Source organism: Cryptomeria japonica, chromosome 7 (assembly GCF_030272615.1).
Source record: "Cryptomeria japonica chromosome 7, Sugi_1.0, whole genome shotgun sequence".
Classification (NCBI taxonomy): Eukaryota; Viridiplantae; Streptophyta; class Pinopsida; order Cupressales; family Cupressaceae; genus Cryptomeria; species Cryptomeria japonica.
In genome coordinates, this window is record NC_081411.1 from 773,450,781 (window position 1) to 773,473,752 (window position 22,972).

General features: G+C 36.4%; 1 protein-coding gene across 2 annotated transcripts in view; it reads right to left on the bottom strand.

Moving 5' to 3' along the window:
- LOC131063470 (type II inositol polyphosphate 5-phosphatase 15) overlaps positions 1-9,136 on the bottom strand; it is a 125,460-nt gene extending 116,324 nt beyond the window's left edge. Inside the window, exons 1-2 of one of the 2 annotated variants that reach the window (XM_057997284.2) lie at positions 8,916-9,136; positions 6,748-8,765 (exon numbers count right to left, since the gene is read on the bottom strand). In XM_057997284.2, coding sequence (XP_057853267.2) covers positions 6,748-8,482 — 1,735 coding nt within the window. In that variant the 5' untranslated portion in view covers positions 8,483-8,765; positions 8,916-9,136. The remainder of the gene's footprint in view (positions 1-6,747; positions 8,766-8,915) is intronic. The other variant, XM_057997283.2, reaches the window with a different exon arrangement.
- Positions 9,137-22,972: the final 13,836 nt, after the last annotated feature.

The window sequence follows — 22,972 nt, forward strand, 5'->3', positions numbered from 1 at the left end:
CGTAAATGCGTCTAAGTGTGTGTAAGTCAGTGATATTTTTGTGCCTAGGCGTCAAGAGGTCCTTTAGGAGTTGTTTTCTCACTCCTAGGAAGTTATTCAAGTTGATTTTGCACTTTATCCCGATAGTTCTCCTTGTTTTCCCTCAAATTTTTGGTGAATTTGCGCAAGTCCAGATGAGTTATTTTGAGTGGAAAAACCATCATTTTCCGGATGAAAATCCATATTCTAAGGGTTAAAAGGTCAAAATTCCACACTAGAGGTGCTTTTCCCCTCATATACCTGACTACCCATGGTTTTCCCCACTCAAAATCCAGATTGGACATGGATTTCCCTTGGAATCCAAACGTGACCCATTTTTCCACCATTGAGAATCCATACTAGGCTCGATTTTCCACCAGGGTGATTAAATTTTGTCTTAAGTGTTGGAAATTTTCCTGACTACCTTCGAATTTCCCCTGGGGAGTGTGGATGAAGTTGCGGATGACTTAAGTGAGGATTCCTAATGACTATCAATTTTCCACTAGGACTTTTGTGACGAGATTTCATGGATTTTAATGCGGATAGTGATTCCAAACTTTAGGCGAATTTCCACAAGTGATGATTTTGACAATTTTGAGTTCGGATAATTGTCCATACAGGGGTCGATTTTCTCCTAGAGGCAAATTTGTGCAAGTTCGATGAAATTTTGTCAGGATTTTTATCCCAACATGGGGCGAATTTCCCCCAAAAGCATTTTAATGATTTTTGATGAGTTTTTATTGGGATTTTTATCCCAACATGGGGTGATTTTCCCCCAAGGGTAAATTTTGATCTAAATTTTGGTATATTTTAAATAAATGGGCCCCAAATTTAATTGTTTTTACAAGTGTTGACAATTATTTAAAAATTAAAAACAATTATTTAATGACTTGCAATGTTTTAAAAAATTAAAAAAATATTATTTCCTAGGCAAGTTGATTTTCCCACAACAAGTGTAAAAGAGCAAAATTTTTATCCCACATTGCTTGTGTGGTGAGAACTCAAGGTGAAAACATGTTTAAAGAGAGGTGACCAGCATTAAAATATCATTATATTTGCTGAGTGTGATTGCTAAGTCGCTGATTTGGGTGATTTTCTCCAGCTGGGCGATTTTGGTGAAGTGTCTACTTGACACATTTGGAGTTGAAAGTTAGTTTTAGTGTTCATTTTCTGCCTATTCCCAGCTGGACAATATTTTTTGGCAGCCATCGGAGCAAGTTTTTGAGAGTAAATTTCAGATTTGGGAGGTGGCGCCATGGCTGAAGTTGGGCGATTTTATTTGGGAGGTTGATTCCTCCATATCTTGATGAATTTTGGTGATATTTTTGAGTGTTAAGGGGCTGCCATTATTTTCAGACCTTGCTGGGAGTGATTTGACCTCCATTGTTGGCTGGGAGCACATCTTCAGAATTATTCTTCATTGCCTAGCTCATCAAGGGCTGCCATTGTTGTTATAGTCTGAAACTCCATAGTTGCAGGTTGTCTTCAGACTAATTTTCATTTCCAACCACTTGCCAACTTGGAAAACTTTACTTGGGCGTCATTTCTTATGAGTTTTTTGGGCATATGGTGGAGTTTCCATTGCTGATCCAAGTCTGAAACTACACTTTCAGATTTATCTTCAGACTTAAAATATTTTTTACCAGCCTTTTGTTTGTGTCCAGATTTGACAAACTTCACTTTGGGAAGGTGAAATTCATCAAATACAGGTGTTTCCTATGACTGCAACAAGTTTAAATGACTGATTTATTGAAGTTGCAGGTTGTCTTCAAACATTGGGCAACCATTGTTGGACCTTGGAAGGGTGTCTTCAGACTTTAAGAACTAAAAATCAGACTTTTTCACACCCTTTTCCAAGCATTTTCAGAATTGTGGTAATCTTCCGGGCACCGTTTTTGACATTTTTCTGAGTATACTAGGTTGTCTTCAGACTGAAACTTCATTTCCAGCCACATAGTTGTGCCCAGATGTGACCATTTCTAAGTTTTGAAGGTCAAAATAATTCAAATGCAAGCATGTGACATGGTTGTGACCACTTCCAGCCATTGATATTCATCATTTTCAGAGTGTCTTCAGACTTTTTGGAGCCATTTTCAGACTTTCAGAGGGTGTATTCAGACTTAAGAATCAAAAAAATTAGACTTCAATATACCATTTTCTGAGTATTTTCAGCCATTGGAGGGCATATTCAGACTTTGACCTCAGAAAATCAGACTTTATTACAACTTTGATATCAAAAATCAGTCACTTTCTAAGTGTTTTCAGACCTCCAAGTGATATCTCCAGACCTGGACATTCATTTTTGGGCTCCAAATACTTGATTTTCTGAGTTTACATGGGTGTCTTCAAACTTGGCAATTATGATCAGACTTATCATAAGTTTGAAAATCAGTTTTTCTTAAGGAAAATCTTCCAGGTTTCAATCCGGACTTTCATATTTTCCAGAATTGGTGTTACAATTTTCTAAGATTACCTATCACATGTTGGGACAAATGTCAGGAACAAAGTCCCTATGAGGTTCTAATTTCCACTCAACACATGATGTTCAAGGACAGTGAGTCTGGATGAGGGTCGGATTTCCACTTGAGTACGAAATTACAAAGGAAGGAAGTTGTCCAGATAGGCATCAAATTTCAGTGAAGAATGGACAAGGATAATGCGAATGGTTTTGAGGAATGATCAGTCCAGTCCATATGCAGATGAATTTCCCACCAAGGTTGAAGTTAAGTTTATCATACTAGTATTTGATTCAATGCTTATTTGTTTTGCAGGACTGTTATGAGGAAAGGAAGCATGATGATCAAGGCTTGAGGTGAAGATGAGGACTAGATCAATCATGAAGAAGACTTCACTTTGATGGTAAACAAATGAAGGAAAGCAAGTTCAAGAAATGAACACAAAAGATTTTACATCAAGAAATCCAGAACTACATCAAGGAATTTCAATATCAAAGTGCGTCAAGGAAGGCAATATTTCAGGATTCCAAGATTGGGAAATTTTCCAAACATAAGGAGGGAACAGTTCATGGAATTCCTTAACATAAGAATGGAATGTAAAGTATCATAAGGGATTCCAAACATTGTGAAGATGAAGAGTGTACAAGGCAAGATGAGGTGGCATCCTAGTCACCATTCGTTCAATCAAAGGGTTTCAGGTCAACATTCATTCAAGGAGGGAATAGGTGACACATGGCACTACATCAAATATTATTTATCTTACCTACCCTCGTTTCTTATTGGCCAATGTAATGGTGGTTGTACAAATCCTAATTAGGGTTTTATCTTGTAATCTTGGTCGTTGATCTTGAATCAATCTGGGCCATTCATTTCTTTTGAGGCTCTATATATACCTCATCGCCTCTCATTCGTAAGAGAGAGTTTTTGTAGAATTGATGGTATATGTTGTAGTTATTTGAATCTAAATCATTGTTCAATTGTTGGTGATTTTGCTCTTCAAATGTTGTCTTTGCATTCATAGTTCTCAATTCCTCCAAGTTAGATTAGAATTTTAGATTAGAATTTATTTTCATGTTTGTTAGATTGAGTGAAAGATTTGTTGAATATATTTGTGTGGAATCCTTAATCCATACCACTAGCCTCTTGCCGCTAGTAAGTGTGCCTTGTGTGGTCAACTGAAAATTTGAGTGAGCTTAACTTCAACTATTATGCGTCCCTTGACAAGCATCAACTTGGATGGTGTCAACATTTGGTGGTAATAGTCTGAAAATCCTTAAGTATACCTTAGACGATTGCACTAAGCTTGTGTCAATACCTGTTTGTGAGACCTTGCCTAGTTTGATTCCATTGAAATTGTTCATCATTTCCTACATTCCTAGGCCTTGATTAGATTTCCTGAACCCTATTCCTTTTGCCCATTTTTTAGTAAGAATTAAGTCCAGAACTACATTGCCAAATCCTAAGTTATCAACATACCTATCCCGATCCATGATAAGATTGAACATTCATGTACAACGTAAGTCCCCTTGTGATTCCAGATTATCACATCAAACCACTTAACTTATCCACAAGTCAAGACCTGGCATTTCGTAACCTTGGAGTTGTCTCATTTGATCACGAAGCATAGCATATGAGAGACTTTGTTCAAGAGAAGATAAGATACCTTGGTATTTTATTTTGTGTTCGCATGTGCATAAAAAACACATCAACACGAAGTATGCTTCATCACATGATGCAAATGGAACAATGTTGAGTATCAAGAGATATTGTTGATGGGGAATCAAATCTGCAAGGCAAGCTAAGGTGGCATCCCAGTCATCAATCAACCAATCTTGGGGTTCCAAGCTAGACATGTCCAGGTGCAATGAACCAAACTCAACAAGTGGCTCCTGTTTTCCCATTTTCCGAAAAGAGTTTTTTGCAAAAAACCCTAATTAGGGTTTTATATGTTAATCTTGGTCGTTGATCTTGGATCAATCTAGGTTGTTGCTTTGTAATGGGGTGCCTATATAAACCCCCCTCCTCTCATTTGTAAAGGTAGAGATTTCTGAGAAATTGTTGTAATAATACTTCTTAAGTGCTAAAACATAATTCATTGTTTAATTGTTGGTGAATTTTGTCTACTTTTGCATGTTAGTATGCTTTCTTGGCTCTCCACGGAATAGATTTCATTTTCAAGTTGTTAGATCGAATGAAGGATTTGATAGAATTGCTCTATGTGGAATAATGTGTTCATACTTTTGATAATTGGATGATTTTCAGTTATTGTGCAAAGTTAGCCTGAACCAATAAAAGAAAACTTAACTTCTATTGCTTCATTCATTGTTCAAGATGTTGGTGAATATAAGCAATATGAAAATCTTTTGATTTCCTTATAAGATTGCACGTTCTTTTGTAGTTGTTGGATTTGGCGAAGCAAGGATTGGTTTTAAATTCCACTTTTGCAATTTCCGTCTCTGGAATTCATAGGATTAGATTAGGATTAGAACTATCTTTCTAAACCCTCATCCTTTAGCAAAATCCAAAAAAGAAGAAACTTACAAGTATCAGCTTTCAGCAACATCTTTTGATTGATTCAGTCCTCAAACAATTGTGTAAGTCCCCCTTGAGATTACCAGCATATCACAACGAACCAACTAAGACTATCTGCATGAATCTGGAACCTTGGAGTCGTCTTTGTGATCACACAGTCCGTTTGTTTAGCACATAGAAGATTTTGATCAAGAAAGAATAGGATATCTCTGGGTATTTTATTCTGAGTTGCGCGTGCATAAAAAACACACCAACAAGTCCCAATAGTCAAATATTTTCAGTAATATGGTAGTGAACTATTGTAGTATCTTCTTTAGTTCTTGTTATGGAGACAATTACAGAGATCATTTATACATGATTTGAGGTGGAGAGCACCAATCAAGGAGTGTAAGGACTTACAAAGGAATATTGTCTAGTATTGTTTGCTGACGTTCAAACGCCAGGTTTTGCACATCTCTCTTGCCCACTCTATCTCTAGATAGGAAGGACGTTTAAGGTAGAGATGATGTCAAGCAGATATGTTTACAAATCTAATTTGGACAGAACAACCATTTAGCATTATCTCATTGTTATATGTCAATTTATTACATATTATCTCATTAGGTAACCACAAGCATGTATTATTATGGATTAGTTGTGAAAGGTTTACGTTTTGACCATGTAGAATCAGCTATTCATATGCTGAATGTAAATTGAGTTAAAGAAAGGGTAGAAGATTTGTCAGATTGATTTGACAGGAAGGTTTTCCTTTCAGGCACTCTCTCTTCTATATCCATGTGTAATAGTCTCTGATAATATAGAATCTACCACTTCTCCACATATTTATGGTATGCATGTTCACGTTCTGCCTGACATAGGATGTCCATGCCAAGAGCTAGAATAAATGGTGGTCCAAAATTCATTTACACCTAGTTGGGGGACCCAATACAGATTATAATTCTCCTTCTACTTTAAAATGGCTTTAATAAGTTCATTCAATGTCCTTCGAGAATCATATTCTCACATTTTTAAAATTTAATATGATATCTCCCCTTGAAGCAAAATGTGAAGTATAGATCAGATATAATGCCACTGCACCAAGCTTTTAATTGTTGCATGGCATTGACTCTCTAAATAAGAGATCATGTTCTGTAGTACACGTCAGGATGCATTAATGTCACTGTCAATTGTACAGGTGGTGATTATTAGCAGTGTACTTGTAAGAAGTTTGAGATATAAAGAGATAGCTTTGGGTGGTTACTTGTACCTTTCTTCCAATTAGGGTTTCAGGTTTCTTCTATGAAAAAAAAAAAATTGGGAGCAATATCATTTACAATATCTAATGCATGTCCTGGATGCACCTCTGATGTTAATGGTGCAGTAATAGAACACAACTGCAAAGAACGTAATAATGGTATAATATAGTCTTTTCAAAAACCATCACATATACAAGAATGCAAAGAAAATATTTTGTTCTCTTGAACAAAAAAGTGGAAGAATTCATAACTCTCTAACTGGATGTCAAAGACAAGCACAAGCAATTTGATTCTGGCACTACCAAATGGTACAAGTTGATATAGAATTCAGTGAAAACTGATCAATCACTAATCCGATATTGCTACCAGTGAAAGTCACTTCAGTTCATTAGAGTAACCCATATGATTTGTTTTCTCTCCACCGATCTTCGGACCTTAATAATTTGTATCTATAATAAAAATGCAATATCATTAGTGGATGACTAAAGTGAAAAGCAGCTTCTTACCATAAGACGTGACAGCGATTGACAAAACTGGACCCAGATGTGCCCTCCAAGTAAGCTTTGAGGAAACTGCATCACTACTCATGTCAATTGGCCAACCTCTAATCTTTCCATCCCGGTGGCCACTCCAAACTATGTTTCTTGCAGCATCAGCAACAAGGCAAGTTGTAGGAGTGTCGTGCAAAGGCAAAGAAACAAAAGGAGCTGTGTCTTCATCTCCAAGAACTGGGTTACTTTCTCTCCCAGTTCCATAAGCTTTGTCAATGTCCCAAAACCTGATTCCAGATTCTAGACCAGCCCACAGCCGATTCCCTGTGCAGATTATTGTGCAAATGGTCTGGCGATCTTGAGTCTCTCTCAAAGGATGTGGCCTTAGCTCTAAAAATGCTGGCCTTCCTGAACGAATCGCTTCTCGAGTAGGAACTCTGAATATTCCCTTCCCTCCTCCAGATGCCACAAACTCCTTAAGAATAGGGGCACTCACTGCACCAGACTCCTCAGTTTTTCTTGTTTCCTGATGAATGTCACCAACAAGCTTTGGCATTTTGCTATATTCCAAATCTAAATTACTAACTTTTTGTCCGTGAGGATAAACCTCAGTTGCTTCAATCAAGCATTCAGTTGTTTGTTGCATACTGTTTGGTTTCAAATTATCAGTGCCTGGCAAAACTTTGTACCCTAGTGTTGATCCAGTTTGTTGATTTGCGCTATAATCTAGATGCTCTAGGCTCCTTTTTCCTTGATGACCTGCTGAAGACACCACATTTCCGAAATTCTCTTCTGAAGAACCTAAATCAGAATGATTTCCTTGGGCTATTGACACATTTTCTATTCCAGGCCATGATTGATTGAGAAATGCATCCGTGGATCCCAGCTGAAATTCTGATGAAGATTTGAAAGGATCATCAACAAAAGACTGAGAACTATCTTCCCAAGAACCAAAACCAGAATGACCTCCTTGAGATATTGGCATTTTATCTATCCTAGACCATGATTGATCAAGATCGGCAAACCCCAACTGAGATTCTGATGAAATTTTGAATAGATCATTAACAGGGGACCGAGCACTGGGCGGACTTCCAAAAGGATTAGTATATTCAGAGTTTAAGCTATCAGAAGAACATGTGCCAAATAGATCATCTTGATGCAGACTGGCATCATCGATACCAAACTCAGCAGATGTCTCAGGCTTTGAAGCATCATCAATACCAAATTCAGGCATTGAAACAGATGACTCTGGCTTTGAAGCCAACAATGCTGTAGAGATACAAACATCGGACAGAAGATCCAGTGGTCTCTGAGGCAATGATGATACAGCATCATATGAATAAATACTTGTTGGTTTATGTATAGAATGTGTTCGACTTGACAAAAGATCCAACGTGCTCTGAGATGGTGATGATGATGATACATCACTGTATAAAGAAAAACCTGATGAGTTATCAATACGTGGTGTTTGATTAGAAAAAAGATCATATGAAAAGTTTTCCGATTTCCGTACACACGGTAATTGTTGTGCTCCGTTCTTTGAAATGGATGCATTGTAATCCATTATATCCTTAGAGCTTTCCCTCTCTGTTCTAGATTGTAATAATATACTAGGTACAGCTGAAACCTGCTCTGTTGTTGAAGATTCAAATCCCCAAATTTCGTTATCTTCTCCAAAGTCAATCAACGGTGGCATTGAATTAGAAATGGACATTTTATTGTCAACAGATTTCTGTCCTCCACCAGACATGTTTTCTCCAACACAAAGCCCCTAAATCCAAAAAAATTTACCACACCCTACTTCCTTCGTCCTAAATTCAAATCGTCCGACAGAACTCAACTGCCGAATGCCACAATTCAGATCCCAAACTCTGTTAGGACAGTTTATTGCAAACAAACTTCTGTCCTTTACCAGACATTTTTCCTTCAACACAAAACCCGAAATTCCCCTTACTGCAATCTGAATTCATTTTCCTTAAATACAAGTAATTCGATAGAATCCAGAAAGCCCAACTGAAATCAGATCCTGAACTCTGTCAAAGAGTAGATTATCAATGTAAAAGAATCATTACAACAAACAAATAAGTTTACACACCAAAAACTAAATCCGCAGGAAAAACCTTTCTTTAAATTTTGTACAAGAAAATGAGAAAGAAACAAAAAAACACAAAAAAATCCCTTACCTCGAAGAAATGAACCATGACAGCATGAGAATATACATGCCGTGAATCTTTATGGGATTCTGAAATGTACAAACCCTCGGCCGGCAAAGAAAGATTGACACGTATGCAAAAGACCAAGTAGAAGGAAACAAGATTTGCGGCAGTTGGCTGCTGATTGTATATCCTGATTATTACTGATGGCGTTTTGTTTCCATTTTTGTGACAGCATTTCCGGGGATATTAAGATGCCAACAAGGGCTGAAAATTGATTACCGTATATGGCCGTTAACGGTTAGATACAGTTAAAAATTTTAAGTGATTTCTAACGAACCATATAATTTCTAAGGATTATTATTATATATATTTAATTTACGCCAGTTTTTTTTATATTTAAAGGATAATTTAGAATAGATAATTATTTTGATAAATTTGTTTGACGAGAAAACTCGTCACCTCATTTAACTCGTTATGTTTGAGGTACATATTTACTTGATATGTAAGGATAGAATGGTACATTTAAAAAATTGAGAGAATAGAAAAAGTTTAAGGAAGGTATGAATAATGCTTTCGGATTTGATTGTGTAGAGATTTTTTGTATCAATGTGGATCACATTCTTTGATTCATCATGAGGATGCTAGGTCATGTGGAGAAATTTGTGTTTTTGTGTAGTAGAAATAAAATATTGTTTTTTATAAAGAATTTTGGTAAAATGTGATTTATTAAATCGTAATGATAAATAAATAAAAAATCTATTTGAGGATAATGAGTTGAGATTGATGATATTAAATGGTGATAATTAATATAAAATTGAAATAAATTGAATGTGATAATTAATTAAATAATCAATGGTAGAAAGGTAATGTTTTCAATGTTATGAACAAATTCATTGATTTCTAGATTTTTAGGGTTGATCAAATGAAGATCTTATATTATATAAATTAAATGCTAATTTACATAGTTCAACTTTGCGAGTGAGAATTTGACTTATGCTTGTGTAGACTAAATTTCTTACACATACTTGAACTAATGTGTGTAGACCTTGTTCGTGTGAAAGGGATGTTTTACCAAGCTAGTTCATCACCTAGGTCTTATTCATACACATTAATTGAGTTTACTTATGGTACACATAGGATAGCTATCAATTTGTGTCTCAACTCATAAGATTAAGGCACATGTCATAAACTTATGCAATCTTATGTTCATATTGGCCTATATAACTAATGGGTCTCTTTTGTAATATCAATTCATTCAATCAATTTATCATTTGTGTCATTTGATAGAAAAGCATTATTCTTTTATAATTAATCTTTATTGTACTTTCATGAATTGCCTAGACCTTGGGTGGCTACAATCTTCAATCAAATTTTGCATGGTATGGAGAATTCTATACCAGCCCTTAAATAGTATCAAAGCAAGCAATCAACTTTTAAATGGTACTAGAGCTTGTGGAATTGTTTCTTACTAGCCTTAACTGAGAGATCTAGGTTGCAAATCTTGTTGGATCTTGAAAAGTTGAGTACACTCTTCACTTACATCGGATGATGATCTAGAGAATCTAAAAACACTTGATAGAGATACCAAATTTTGAAATTTTATTTTCATGGTTTTGTATTGAAGGACAAAATTAAAGCTTCATAGCATAGATATAACCTCATCATTGAGTTAAGGAGGTTCGATAAAGTTAGTTTTCCCTTTTGCTTCATCCAAATTGGACATCTAAGGCTAGATCTATGAGGGTTTGAAGCTAGGAGGTTGTTGCCAAATCCAAAAGGTAGCTACAATTTTGGATCATTTTGGGTCAAATATGATCCTATCATCGCATCGTAAAGGCCCAAAACCCTATAGATTAACTATCAAATCATAAAATTTGGAGCATTGACCTAGAGCTTGAGGAAAAAAATCACCTCATTGTTGTATAGTCATCTAATCCTCATTAATGCTCTTGCCCAAGTATCATCAACAAGAAAAGTGGGAGGTCTACTTGTCTTTGTTGTGTCGCTTTTCAGGGTTTCCTCTTGATGATTGTGGGTGCGCTTCTTTTCCTATTTTTTTCAAGAGGCTCTCTGATGACTCTCAGGTCCTCATCTTTCCTCTTCTCTCAGTATGTCTTATTGAGGTGGACCATTCTTCTACTAGGAGGAAGAGTTGTGGGCTGAGTTTTGTGGGATGGCTCCTATTGGGAGTTTTGGACGCCTGTTTTTCGAGGCTAGGTGTGTGATTGTTACTCTTGCCTTGTTGTTGGGGTTATATCCCTTCTCTCCTATAGAGGTGGAGATTTTGGTGGAGCTCATCTGCTTGTAATTTGTCCAGATCAGACCTCTTCTTTATCTTAAGGTTTTGGGAGCCTTTTCAAAACTCATTTGTCCAGCTAAGCGTTGTGGCTTTGTTCCTTAGTTATTGGACTCTATTTTGTGGCTTGAAGCTTTGTGCTCTTTGTTGATGGTCTCCGTATTTTCAGGTCCTATTGAGGTGGTTCCCTATCCTATTGAGGTGGAGAGGTGCTTTGTTGGAAGTGGACTTTGATCAGATGTTGTGTGATCGTTGGCTTTATCTTGTTGGTTTTGGGAGCCATGGTAAAACCCAACTGGAAGGTTAGGGGAGCCTTTCAAAACCCCCCAATTTATGGCTTTTGCTTAATCCTTATCTTTTTGGTTCCTAATTCAGGTTGTGGGAGCTTTGTAAAACCCACGGGCAGGCTAGATGCTAGTAGTTTTCAAGGGCCCAGTTTGGCCAGTTGTTTTGGTTAGGATTAGGTTTTAATCTTGGTGGCCTGAAGACTATGTTACAGGTTAAGGGATCCTGGGAAAAGCCTTCTTTGAAGGTTTGGGGAGCCTTCTGAAATCCCATGTTTCCAAATTATCTCTTAAATATTCTCTTCATAGATCTGGTTCTTTTGGTTTTGGGATCTTTCTATGCAAAGGTTCAGGTTATGGGTGCCTAGAAAATCCCTTGGTATATGTTGAAGGTTAAGGGTGCCTTGATAAAACCCTTGGACTATCTTGGTGAATCTTTTTTTTTCTTTTGGCTTTGAAGGTGTAAGGTTCTGACCTTCTTCAGTTGGTTCTTTTTTGTTGTGGTTGCGGTTGGGTTGTTGCTTTTCTATAATTATACCTCTTGGTAACATTGTTATGTGGATTCTAGATCCTAGTAAAAGCTTAGGGTTTTGGGTCCCTTCAAAACCTATTGTAAGGTGTTTCGAGTCCCCCTCAAAACCTGTTTAATCCTTAATCAAAAACAAGAAAAGTAAACAATTGATGAGTAAAAAACATATTTTAAAATTATTTTTTTCTAATTAAAAAACAAATATTTAAAATATGAAGATTGTGCAACCAATATTGCAGACTTACATAAACACTATTACTCTAGTACTAGACCACTTTGCATGTGCGACATGGAAAAACAACATTGATCCAGTCACAATCATATGGCCTCACCAAATAGTGGTATAAAAAGAGAATATACCTTTTGAATATTCCAATATGGTATTTTAAGTTGTAATGTCATAAATTGTATACCTTTTATGATTTCACGTTGTGTTTAGCACCCTTTTTGGAGGTGGTGTTTGATCTTGTATGAATGGGCTCAACTCAAGTCTAAATTTGCAATATTCGTCTCACCCCCTTGTGCTTATATCCTTGTGCAACCTAATTGGGCTAGACACTAGCATCCAACATTAGTGTCATCCCAATTTGGCTCCAAATTTAAATATTTGGATCTCAGTGTTGGGCCCTTAACTAATATAGTCTTATGTTAGTCTCTCCTGACAAGGTTGCATGTGAAAAGGTGTTAATTGCATATAAAAGCACTCCCTCTCTCATTTGCAACATCTTCTAAGAATCTATCTCTCTCCAATCTAAAAAAATTAATACCTATAAAGTGAATAATTTTGAAGGTATTATCAAGCATACAACAATTTTCTATCAAGTATCATTCATTGTTAATGATTTGTTATTATCATATGTTGTATTATCCTTTTACAGGACTTCATGAGAGCAAGTCTCGATCACCTTACATGAGATTCAAGCAAGGGTTCCATGCCTAAGATAATAATTTCAATTTATGTTTTTCATTTTCCTTTACTCCTAAGGGAGCATGTGACAAGTTTTCATTCGTCATTATTGTTGTCAAGGTGAGAGCACCAACACGCGGTTTAACCTAGGCAAGCCTCTATATAGCACAACCTTGTCCCCTCCTTCATGTGTGTAGGTGCGGATCTAAATGATTATAATTGGCACAGTGATACAATCAAATAGAGCATGCGATAATGAATAATCTCAGACTTTGAATAGCAAAAAAAACTTGCAAACACTAGAGTTGGGTGCTAGTGTTCAAACACTTTTTCCTAAAAAATTTAGGATAGCAACTCAATAGGCTCTTGACCTCATTTCTGATACTAATTTGTGACCAAATAAAATTGAGGAATCTTATTCCCCAAACTTCTATCTAACACAATAAACACAAAATTTTAACACCAATTTCTTCTTTGTATCTCAATTCCATACTTGCAACTGTGTTCTATATTTCTATTTTATACTTTATGTGTTCCAGATCAATCTTGTTCAATTTATCCTATTTTAGCCTAGTTATTTGCATAGACAACCAATCCCAATCAGATTAAATTAGCAAAAGTTTGAGTCTAGGACAGTGTGACTCTTCCTTGTGGATAGGAAACCAAGCCCACTCACATCTCTAATATTGTATTGGGAGAAAGATTAACATACGTGTAGCATCATAAATTGTATCCCTATACAATTTTATCCACACTTGGGCCTCACTTTAGCATTATGGCATTTTGTGCTTTAACCATGTTTTAATTCTACTCACATTATCTTTACATCCTGATAGGTTTGACAAGGACACTAGGGCACCCTTGTCCCTGGACAATGGTGCCTAGGTGCCCTTGTCCCACTTAAAGAGAGCCAATTTTGGACCCAACAACGATCATAAAATATGGGCAGTAATTCACTTCCTATGTCAGCCTGCTTCAAAATTTAACACATGTTTCATGAGGTGAGGAATAAAAGAAAGACTTACCTCATCATTTGAGACAAGTCCATCACCTCTCAAGTCCAAATTTAACTCTTACAATTCAAATGCAAGTGAGAAATAAATCAAGCATTATCAAGGCAGTGAAGGAGAGATCAAGTATTCAAATTTTGAGCATTCAAGATGACATCCATGATCAAGATATTATGAAGACATCCTATATTCCTACATAACAACATCAACATTTGCATGAAGACTTAGTCACCATAGGAACAACAATCAATGATCTTCCATTTGATAGCTATGTTAAGTCTTGTGATGAGTGCCTCATATTTGGTGATGTTATTGGTGCATGGGAATGCACTATCTTTTAAGACTTTGGTATACAATCACCTTGAGGTGTAATAAACAAGATGCTTTCCCTTGAGCCTTGATGTGTATAAGATTTATCAAAGTATACTTACAATAGACTGTGTGATTATCATAATGGCATCATCAAGGAACTGTGTGACTAATGGATGATCTTCTTGCAAAGGTGTTTCAACTAGTTGATCAACAATGACTTGTCCTTTTATATCTTTTCATTCCATATTCTTAGTATCAAACTCACTCAGGATCATGAACCATTTAGTTGTTTGGTCTACGAGAGCTACTTTAGAAAGGAGGTACTTGAGTGGGTTTATTTTGGCAATGAGCTTAGTCTTATGATTAAGCATATAATGTTGAAGTTTTTGAGTACTAAAAACCACAACACGACTTTCTCTCTCAATTAGTATGTAGTTGAGCTAATAACCCAAGTCTAAGGTATGGCTGATATAGTAAACCACTCTTTCTTTTCCTTGTTCATCTACTTGTGCTAGAAATGCCCCCAGAGCAACTGTTGTGACATATATATATATAAATATATATATATATATATATATATATATATATATATATATATATATATATATATATATATATATATATATATATATATATATATATATATATATATATATATATAAGAGAAGAGGTTGATATGGAAGAGGTGTCATTAACACTGTTGGAGATGCAAGATATTCCTTAAGTTTCTCAAATGCCTTTTGACAAAGATAATCCCACTAAAATTTGGTATCCTTGTAGAGCAAATGTGTGAATGGTTGAGACTTATCAACAAGTTGGGCAATGAACAAACGGATAGCTTGAAGCTTACCTTGTAAACTATGCAGTTGTTTGAGACTTCTAGGAGGCGGCATATCCATTATAGCTTTGACTTTTTCTAGGTCTACTTTTATACCTCTTCTTGACACAATAAATCCAAGTAGCTTTCCTGAAGAGACCCCAAAGACACACTTCTTAGGAGCCGCACTTTGTATTTCTCAAGATGTTCAAAGATTTTTTTAAGAACAATGATGCATCATTCTCTTATTTTTTTATTTTCCCAAGAGGTCATCTACATAGTACTCCATGATGGCATGCAAGAGATCATGGAAAATTGCAGCCATAGCCCTTTGATATGTATCCCTAGCATTCTTAAGTCCAAAAGGCATTACTTGATGGTTAAATGTTCCCCAAGAAGTTGTAAAGTTCATTTTACATTGATCTTTTGTTGCAATTTTAATCTGTTTATACCTTGAAAATCCATCCATTAAAGAGAGCATTTCATGGCTAGCTGTGAGATCCACTATCATATCAATGTTAGGCAAAGGAAAGTCATCCTTAGGGGCATACTTTGTTGAGGTCTCTGAATTTTATGCATTTGCGGATACCACAATTGGTTTGCTAATTGGTACTATGTCGGAGACCCATTATGGATAAGTCTATAGGGAAAATTAATCCAACATCTAGCATTTCTTGTAACTCTACTTTGACCAAGAGAGCAATTTAGGGATGCTTCTTCCTCAATTTCTACTTAACTAGTTTTTGCATTAGGATGGATAGCAAGGTAGTGAACCATGAAGTCAATATCTAAGCCTAACATATCAACATATTTCTATGTAAAATTTTGGTGTGTCTCTCAGAGGAATGCAATTATATTCTTTTTTTCTTGGTCACTCAGAAATTTAATGATGAATGTGTTCCTTGGATTCTCCAATGTCCTAAGGTTAACTTATTTTGTTTCTTTAATCAAGATGGATGATTTTTCCTATTGTGGTGATATTGTGATAGGAAAATCAATTCCCTTTTCCTCTATTGCCTCATCAAGGTTTTCACTAGTGGATGTGTCTTTTGTTCTTACAAGTTTTATGTGTCTAATAGTGCCTCATTGAGGTTTTCACTAGGGGTCTCTCTTTATTTTTACTTTTATTTTCCTTTTTGTGACTAAGGGAGTTGATTTGACTACCAAAGTATGCACTCTGATTTAGATGGATCTCATAGACTTGGTTTTAATCTTCAAGTTCATGTATTTCTAGGAGTGCCAAAATAGCATTGTCATCTACACATATGTCAAGAGCATGTGGTCCTTATTGGTTCCAATCTAGTAACTCCGGTTATATGAGTGGGAGTTCAGATGAGATCGATAGAGTGATGGTGCAAATGTGGGTATTGGAGAAGAGGTCATCAAGGTATTCATAAGGAACTTCATATAATTTCTCTTCATCAAAGTCATTGACATCAGAAGGAGGAGCTTAAGTAGCACCAGTGAGGACTAACTTAGGTTTTGGGAAGTAACCCAAGCCTTTTTTATTCTTGTAAGACATAGGTGCAATAATATCCTTTCTACCATGTTCCTTAAGTCCTAAACCATGTCCTTGGTATCCCATTTTTTCCACAATAGGGTATGCCTTAGGATATTTCTCTTTAAGGATATAGATAGGTTCATCATCTTCTTCTTGATAGAGCCAAGAGGTGACGTCTTATTCAATGTTTTCTTCATCCAATAGACCCCATAGTTGAAATGTAGTCTTCTGACATTGTATGGTGGGCTTCTTCTAAATTTATATCTCTTTAGGCCTACCATAAGACATAGGAGATGTAGGGAGGTGTCCCACATAGAGTGCATTTTGAAGGTTGTATTCTCTGCATCCAATGTCAATGACCTTGACCTTGAAATCGAGTTGGGTGGAGTTGGAAGTCGAGGTTATATTGGAGGTATCAATAGAGGGTGTGGAGGCAGGTGTGTTAAGAGGGCAATTATGGATAGGTTTCCATTCTAAAATTTTGCAATATTGAAAGGGTTAGGGATCAACGAGAATAGTGATTTCTCTACCATTATATGGAAACTTAAGTTATTGGTGATAGGTGGAGGAGATAGCTTGAATGGAATGAACCCAAGGGAGTCTGAGAAGGATATTTTATGGGAGATCAAGGTCAAGGATTTGACAAGTTTTTTCTACCAGAGCTAGTCCAAGTTGAAGTGGTAGTGTAATCTTTCCATTAGAGACTCTTTTTGCATCATCGTAGGCTTTGATTATAATCTTGTCATTGGAATCAATGATATTGTCGAGGTATCCCAATTTTTTTATTAGCTTGAATGTACATAAATTGAGATTGGATCTACCATCTATAAGGACTGTTTTATTGTATGCTTATGAACAATGGCTTCGATATTGGATGGGGCATCTTTTCTAGTGTAGATGAGGTGATGTTTCGCAACAAGGTTACCTATCAAGGCTTGTAATTGTGAGGTGTTGATGTTATCGGCAATGATGGATTAAACAAGGGTCATTTCAAGGATTTCCTTGTGAACAAGAGAGGTCTTAAGAAAGTCAAGAATGGATATTTATGGAGGAGTTTTTCCAAAGTGATCAACGATGTTGTAGCAAGATGTGGATGGGGTGGAAAAAGAAGGAGGAGGAGGAGGAGGAGGGGCTCCTTAGATAGTTACCCCTCCCCTTTGAGTGATTACATTACAATCAGTAGGAGAAGAGGGAGAACGATTTCCTTCAATAGTTAGCCTTCCTCTTCAAGTATTTTAATTGTAATATGCTCCTTTGATGGTGATGGTGATGGCACTAATCTAGTGTCGGCTACCTCTATTCGGCCAACAAGGGAGTCAAAGGATGAAATAGTGTTGGTGTAGTCATAAGACACAAAATGATATGGTGAGGATATTTTCTTTATTGTGTTTAGGAAGAGGATACTTATAGATCTTGATTTTGTCAATGGATGTGTTTGAATTAGTACCTCCGACTTCAACATCACCCTTGTGAATAAGATCTTGGATATAGCCCTTACCTTCATGCACTTTTTAGTCTCATGGCCTTTGGTGCAATAGTATTCACAATACTCATTCTCATTAAACCATGCGGGTTTGGGTTGGTGGTCATCATAAGTCCAGGTGATGGGGTATTGGACCATATTTGCCTTCACAAGTTGTTGAAAAACTATGTCAATGGGTTGGGAAAGAAGTGTATACTCACGCTTTGACTTGTTATTAGATCGGGGTAGGCCATGGGGAATGGAAACGTTGGAATTATTTTTGGGTTGATTTTGTTATGAGGTGGATTGGTCTTATTAGGTGGATTAGATGGCATGTGAATTGTTTGAACATGCTTAGCATCAATCACACCATCATTCACCACATTTTTGTTTTTGGACCAAAACTTAGGCTTGTCATTAGAGGAAGAACCTTGGGATCCCCTTTGGTAATGTTTGTTGATAACTTGCTCCAAGAGTGCCCTTTCTAAGGCTAAGCCCTTTTTAGTGACCTCTTAAAAGTTATCAAGGAATAATCAAAAATACATTTTACACACAAGATTGTGAATGCACATTTCCACTTGATATGCTTTAGGAATATCCCAAGGAAATATCCTAATAAGGTGGCACCATATTTGTAAAAAGTTGGCAAAGGTTTCCACATTCCTTTATTTGGTATTACATAGATCCATCATGGATACCTCACTCTCAATGTTATATCTATAATGGGCTACAAATTTCTCAGCGAGATTTAGGAATGAGGCAATAGAGCCATGAGGTAAGTTAATGCACCATTCAAGGGTACAACTATCTAGACTCTTTGGGAAAAGCCTTCTTAAGTAGACATCACTATAGGAGACTTCTTGAAAAGCTATGAATAATTCTTTAACATTCTCTCTAGGGTCTCCCTTTTCTTTATACCTATCGAATTTAGGAATATCAAAGTTGAGAGGGTAGGGAGCTATAGCGATTGATTTATCAAAAGGATAAGAACATATTATTTCAAAGGTTTAAGCTTTCTTTTGATGTCCCTCCTTTAAATTTTTAATTAGAGTCTTCATGTCTTGAATTTTTTTGGCACAATTATTGAGTTGAGGGATATCACTCTATTGGTGGTGAAGGGGAGGATATTCATGATGCAAAGGATGTGTGTCAGATGTAAATGGGTAATAGCTAAAGGTAGGGGAGATGCTAGAATTTATGTATTGGTAGGCAGATGTGGTGACATTATTATTTTGAGTATTGGTAGAGGTGGATGTTAGGGGATTGTGATGTTTGTGTAGTAATTATGGGTGGAAGGCTTGCATGAATGAAGTTGTCTACAATGTTCAAAGATGCAGAGGTAATGATTGGATGAGTGGTTGTATGGGTTGTGTTCAAAAGGACTGTACTATGTGGAGGAGGGTTGAGAATGAAATTGAGGACATTGTGAATGATTCATTGGGAGGTGTTAGGGAAATTTTCTATTGGTGGCTTTTTAAGTACGGAGATGTCAAAGCCTGGCTCTATTTTGGATGAGGTCCACTAAGAAAGTACTTGGATTGGTCTTGATTAACTTTTCTATCATCTCTTCATTATACTCATCATTTAGAAAGGTCAACAATCGAGGGGAATGTTATGGTTGACTGCCAAGTATTTGTTCCTCTTGGTCTAGTTGGGCTTAATATGTGGTATTGGTCATTCCATAAGGGCAATTTGGGCCAAAGAACTCATTTGTGTAAGAATACATAAGTTTCTATTTTTGAGCTCCATGTAAACCATTTTGTAATATCCTAAATTGCCAACATGCCAATTTACACCTCATGTTTGTGCCCCTACTTTAGCACGTCTCCCCCTCATCTCCTATTTGGGTCCATTTAGTGCCTTAACTCTAGCTTTTATGCCTCATACACCCACCAAATGATCCTTTGGGTATATATCCTCCTCCCTAGACCCTATTTGGTCCTTGATTTAGGAGGACCAAGGTGCTAGCACTCTGCTCCCTCTTAATGAGGCCCATTTTTCAAGGGAGAGGTGCGTCTTATATCTTCTGTGGGAAATGAATTTGGTGGCTCTATGTGACTGTTGGAGGTTGGCCTAATCAGTAAATTGACCTAGATCCTCATATAAAGGCTTTTGATCAATCTATTTTCATCTTAAGCATGCTAAGACTCCAAGAATTCGACCTCAAGCATCCAAGCATTGAATTGTTCATCATCAAGGATTTTCAGAGATCTTCAAGGCTGCATATTCTTCATTCAACCATTGTGGAGTAAGTTACATCATTGATATAAAATCATGTGTGTGTGATTACGATTTTGTCATATTCATGCCATTTCATACAACATATGTGATTACATTCAAGAGGCAAAGCATCATTATCCGTCATTCCAAATCTGAGGTATATCTTTCCATCATTTATTTCAAGTATTTATAATATTTTACTCAAGGTTAATTCCTAAATTGGGGCTTGAGTTAGGAAAACCCCTATTCAAAACCTATTTCCCTTATTTTTTATGTGTATAGAAATAGGTACAAAGCTACAATATTCAATATAAGCTTTATTTATAGAGGTGAATCAACCGCCCATTGGAGTATGAAAAGTGTGAAGGACCAAAGTGACCACCATACCGGTCCTCACAAATCAGAAGCTCCTTCTAGGAACAGGTTTGAATTCTCTTATAATCCTCAGATCCAAGTTCGTGGCTCAATCTGATGACTATAGCTCACTTTTTGCACAGTTTTTACATCAATTCCTACACATTTACCCTAATTTCAACATCCTCAACAAATCAATTCAAATCAAGGGAAAGAAGAGGCTTCCATACACCCCTAGAATCTGATTGTCATCTAAATCTATTTGGTTTAGATCTATCAAATTCCTATCTATCCCTAATGTAATTGGTCCTTAAGCAAAATTAGTGTTTTTCATCCTTCTTGTGGTGGAAACCCTAATTTTCACCACATTACACATACAAAGGCAAACCTTAAGGTGTTGGAAATGGAGGTTTGTTGGATGATGGGGTTTGGAAGATTAGGAAAATGGATGGTTTGGAATTTGGACTAGAAGGAAATTCCTTGGACTTATGGTAATTGGTTTAGACTTGGTTGGGTTTTGGACTTAGGCTTGAGTTTTTAGGATTAGATTTTGATTGGATTGGATGACCTTTAGGACACTCATTAAGATTGGATTGGATAAGGATGGATTTTAATTGGAATTTATTTGGATTGGGGTTGGTTTAGATTGAGATTTTGGTTTTTGGATGGGATAAGGTTAAAAGAAAACCTGGTAATATATAGAGCCTCAGTGAAGGGATTTTGATTAGGATTAATATTATCCTACTTGGGATAGGAAAATTTCCCAAGAAAGATTAGATAGGGATATTGGATTAGGGATAACTGAGTGCAATACTTAAGATATGCAACATTGATTAAGGATATAAACAAAATTTGCTTAAGTTTATGACCTTGGATTAAGGATTGATGAATGGAAAATTTTATTCGGGGGTTGATCTTTGTTAATTTTATAAGTCCAAAAAGGAATGGTGGAAGGTTGGTTTTGAAAAGATGATATGAAGATGAATTACTAGGATGATGACATGGAAGGTGACTTGGTATGTAGAAGGCTTGATTTGCAAGTTTATCAGGGTTCCCTAGGATCGTCAATTACTATACCAGATGTTAGGAACTGTGTTTGTCAAATGGTAGGATAGCTTGTAACTATCAAGATCTTGTTAGGGTGTAGATGATGAAGGCTAGATAGAGACACCAATTCTAAGGTTGAGATGCCAAAAAGTGCAGACATAGTTTTGCAAGTGCAAATGCCAAAACAAGGGCACAAACATCAAAGGGTAGTTTTAGGACTGATTTGATTGTTTTGGTCAGATATTTTGGATCTCTCTTAGCAAGAGATGTCAAACAATACTACACAATGATTAACTTTGACTTTTGATAAATGAGGGTAAGGAAAATAAAATCCTCAAAGCTAATGTCCACTATTTTAGCACAATTGAATACACGCTAAGAACTTTTTACAACCTAGAAGTCAATGGCTTAGTTATAGAAAATATCAAGCCCACATCTTGGTATTTCTTTGACTCAAATACTCAACACCTTAAGGAGTGTTTTGCACCTTTCTCTTTGTGATAAAAGGACAGGTAGGGGGGACTGAAAGCATGAACCAATCACCCTCTCCCTAGAAGTTGCAATAAGCTTATGTTACCCGACGGTTTCTATCTCATCTCAAGTAAATGCATATGGTGAGTGCCTTAAAGGTGTGATGCTACACCTTTGCACTAATATTGTTGCAAGTCTCTCAGTCAATAGGGTAGGGTTCTAAAATAAGGTTGCTAGTCTCTTTTTGGAGACACCTGAACATGTGTTGCAATGACAAGACACCCAAGTCTTTCTAGTCAACCTAGCATGGCTCATACATACACATCCCAATTGACACTATAGGCATCTATTACAGGCACTTAAGTGTCTTGTTTTTATCTTTCACCCTATTTGTATAGCAACCGAAAGGAAATGCCACTTTGGGTCATTCCCTTTGGAGGAAGTGCTTCTCCAAAGGTAGGCCCTCTAAACACAAAAAAATATTGTGATTTTTCTTCACCCAAGTTCCATGGAGGTAAGGGGAGAGGATAGTTTCATTATATTTTCAATATCTGTCCTAAAAAAATATAAGTTAGGTCTATTTTTTTATCACCTAAGTTTTGACAAGGGGAGAGCATACACCTATTACCTCTTTCAACATAGAAAACAAAAATATATTTATCCCCAACTTAGACTATGCGTAATTAAACAAATAGTGATAAAAATGATTGCTTTGACAAACAAATTTGGAAAACAATAGGTTAGTAGATGTCAAACTAAGTCTTCGACGAACATAAAAAGTTGCACAAATGTTAGTGATTAGCAAAATATTTGAAAACCATAGGCACATGCAAAGACACTGATGCACAGCCACAGACAGTGAACAATGCAAACA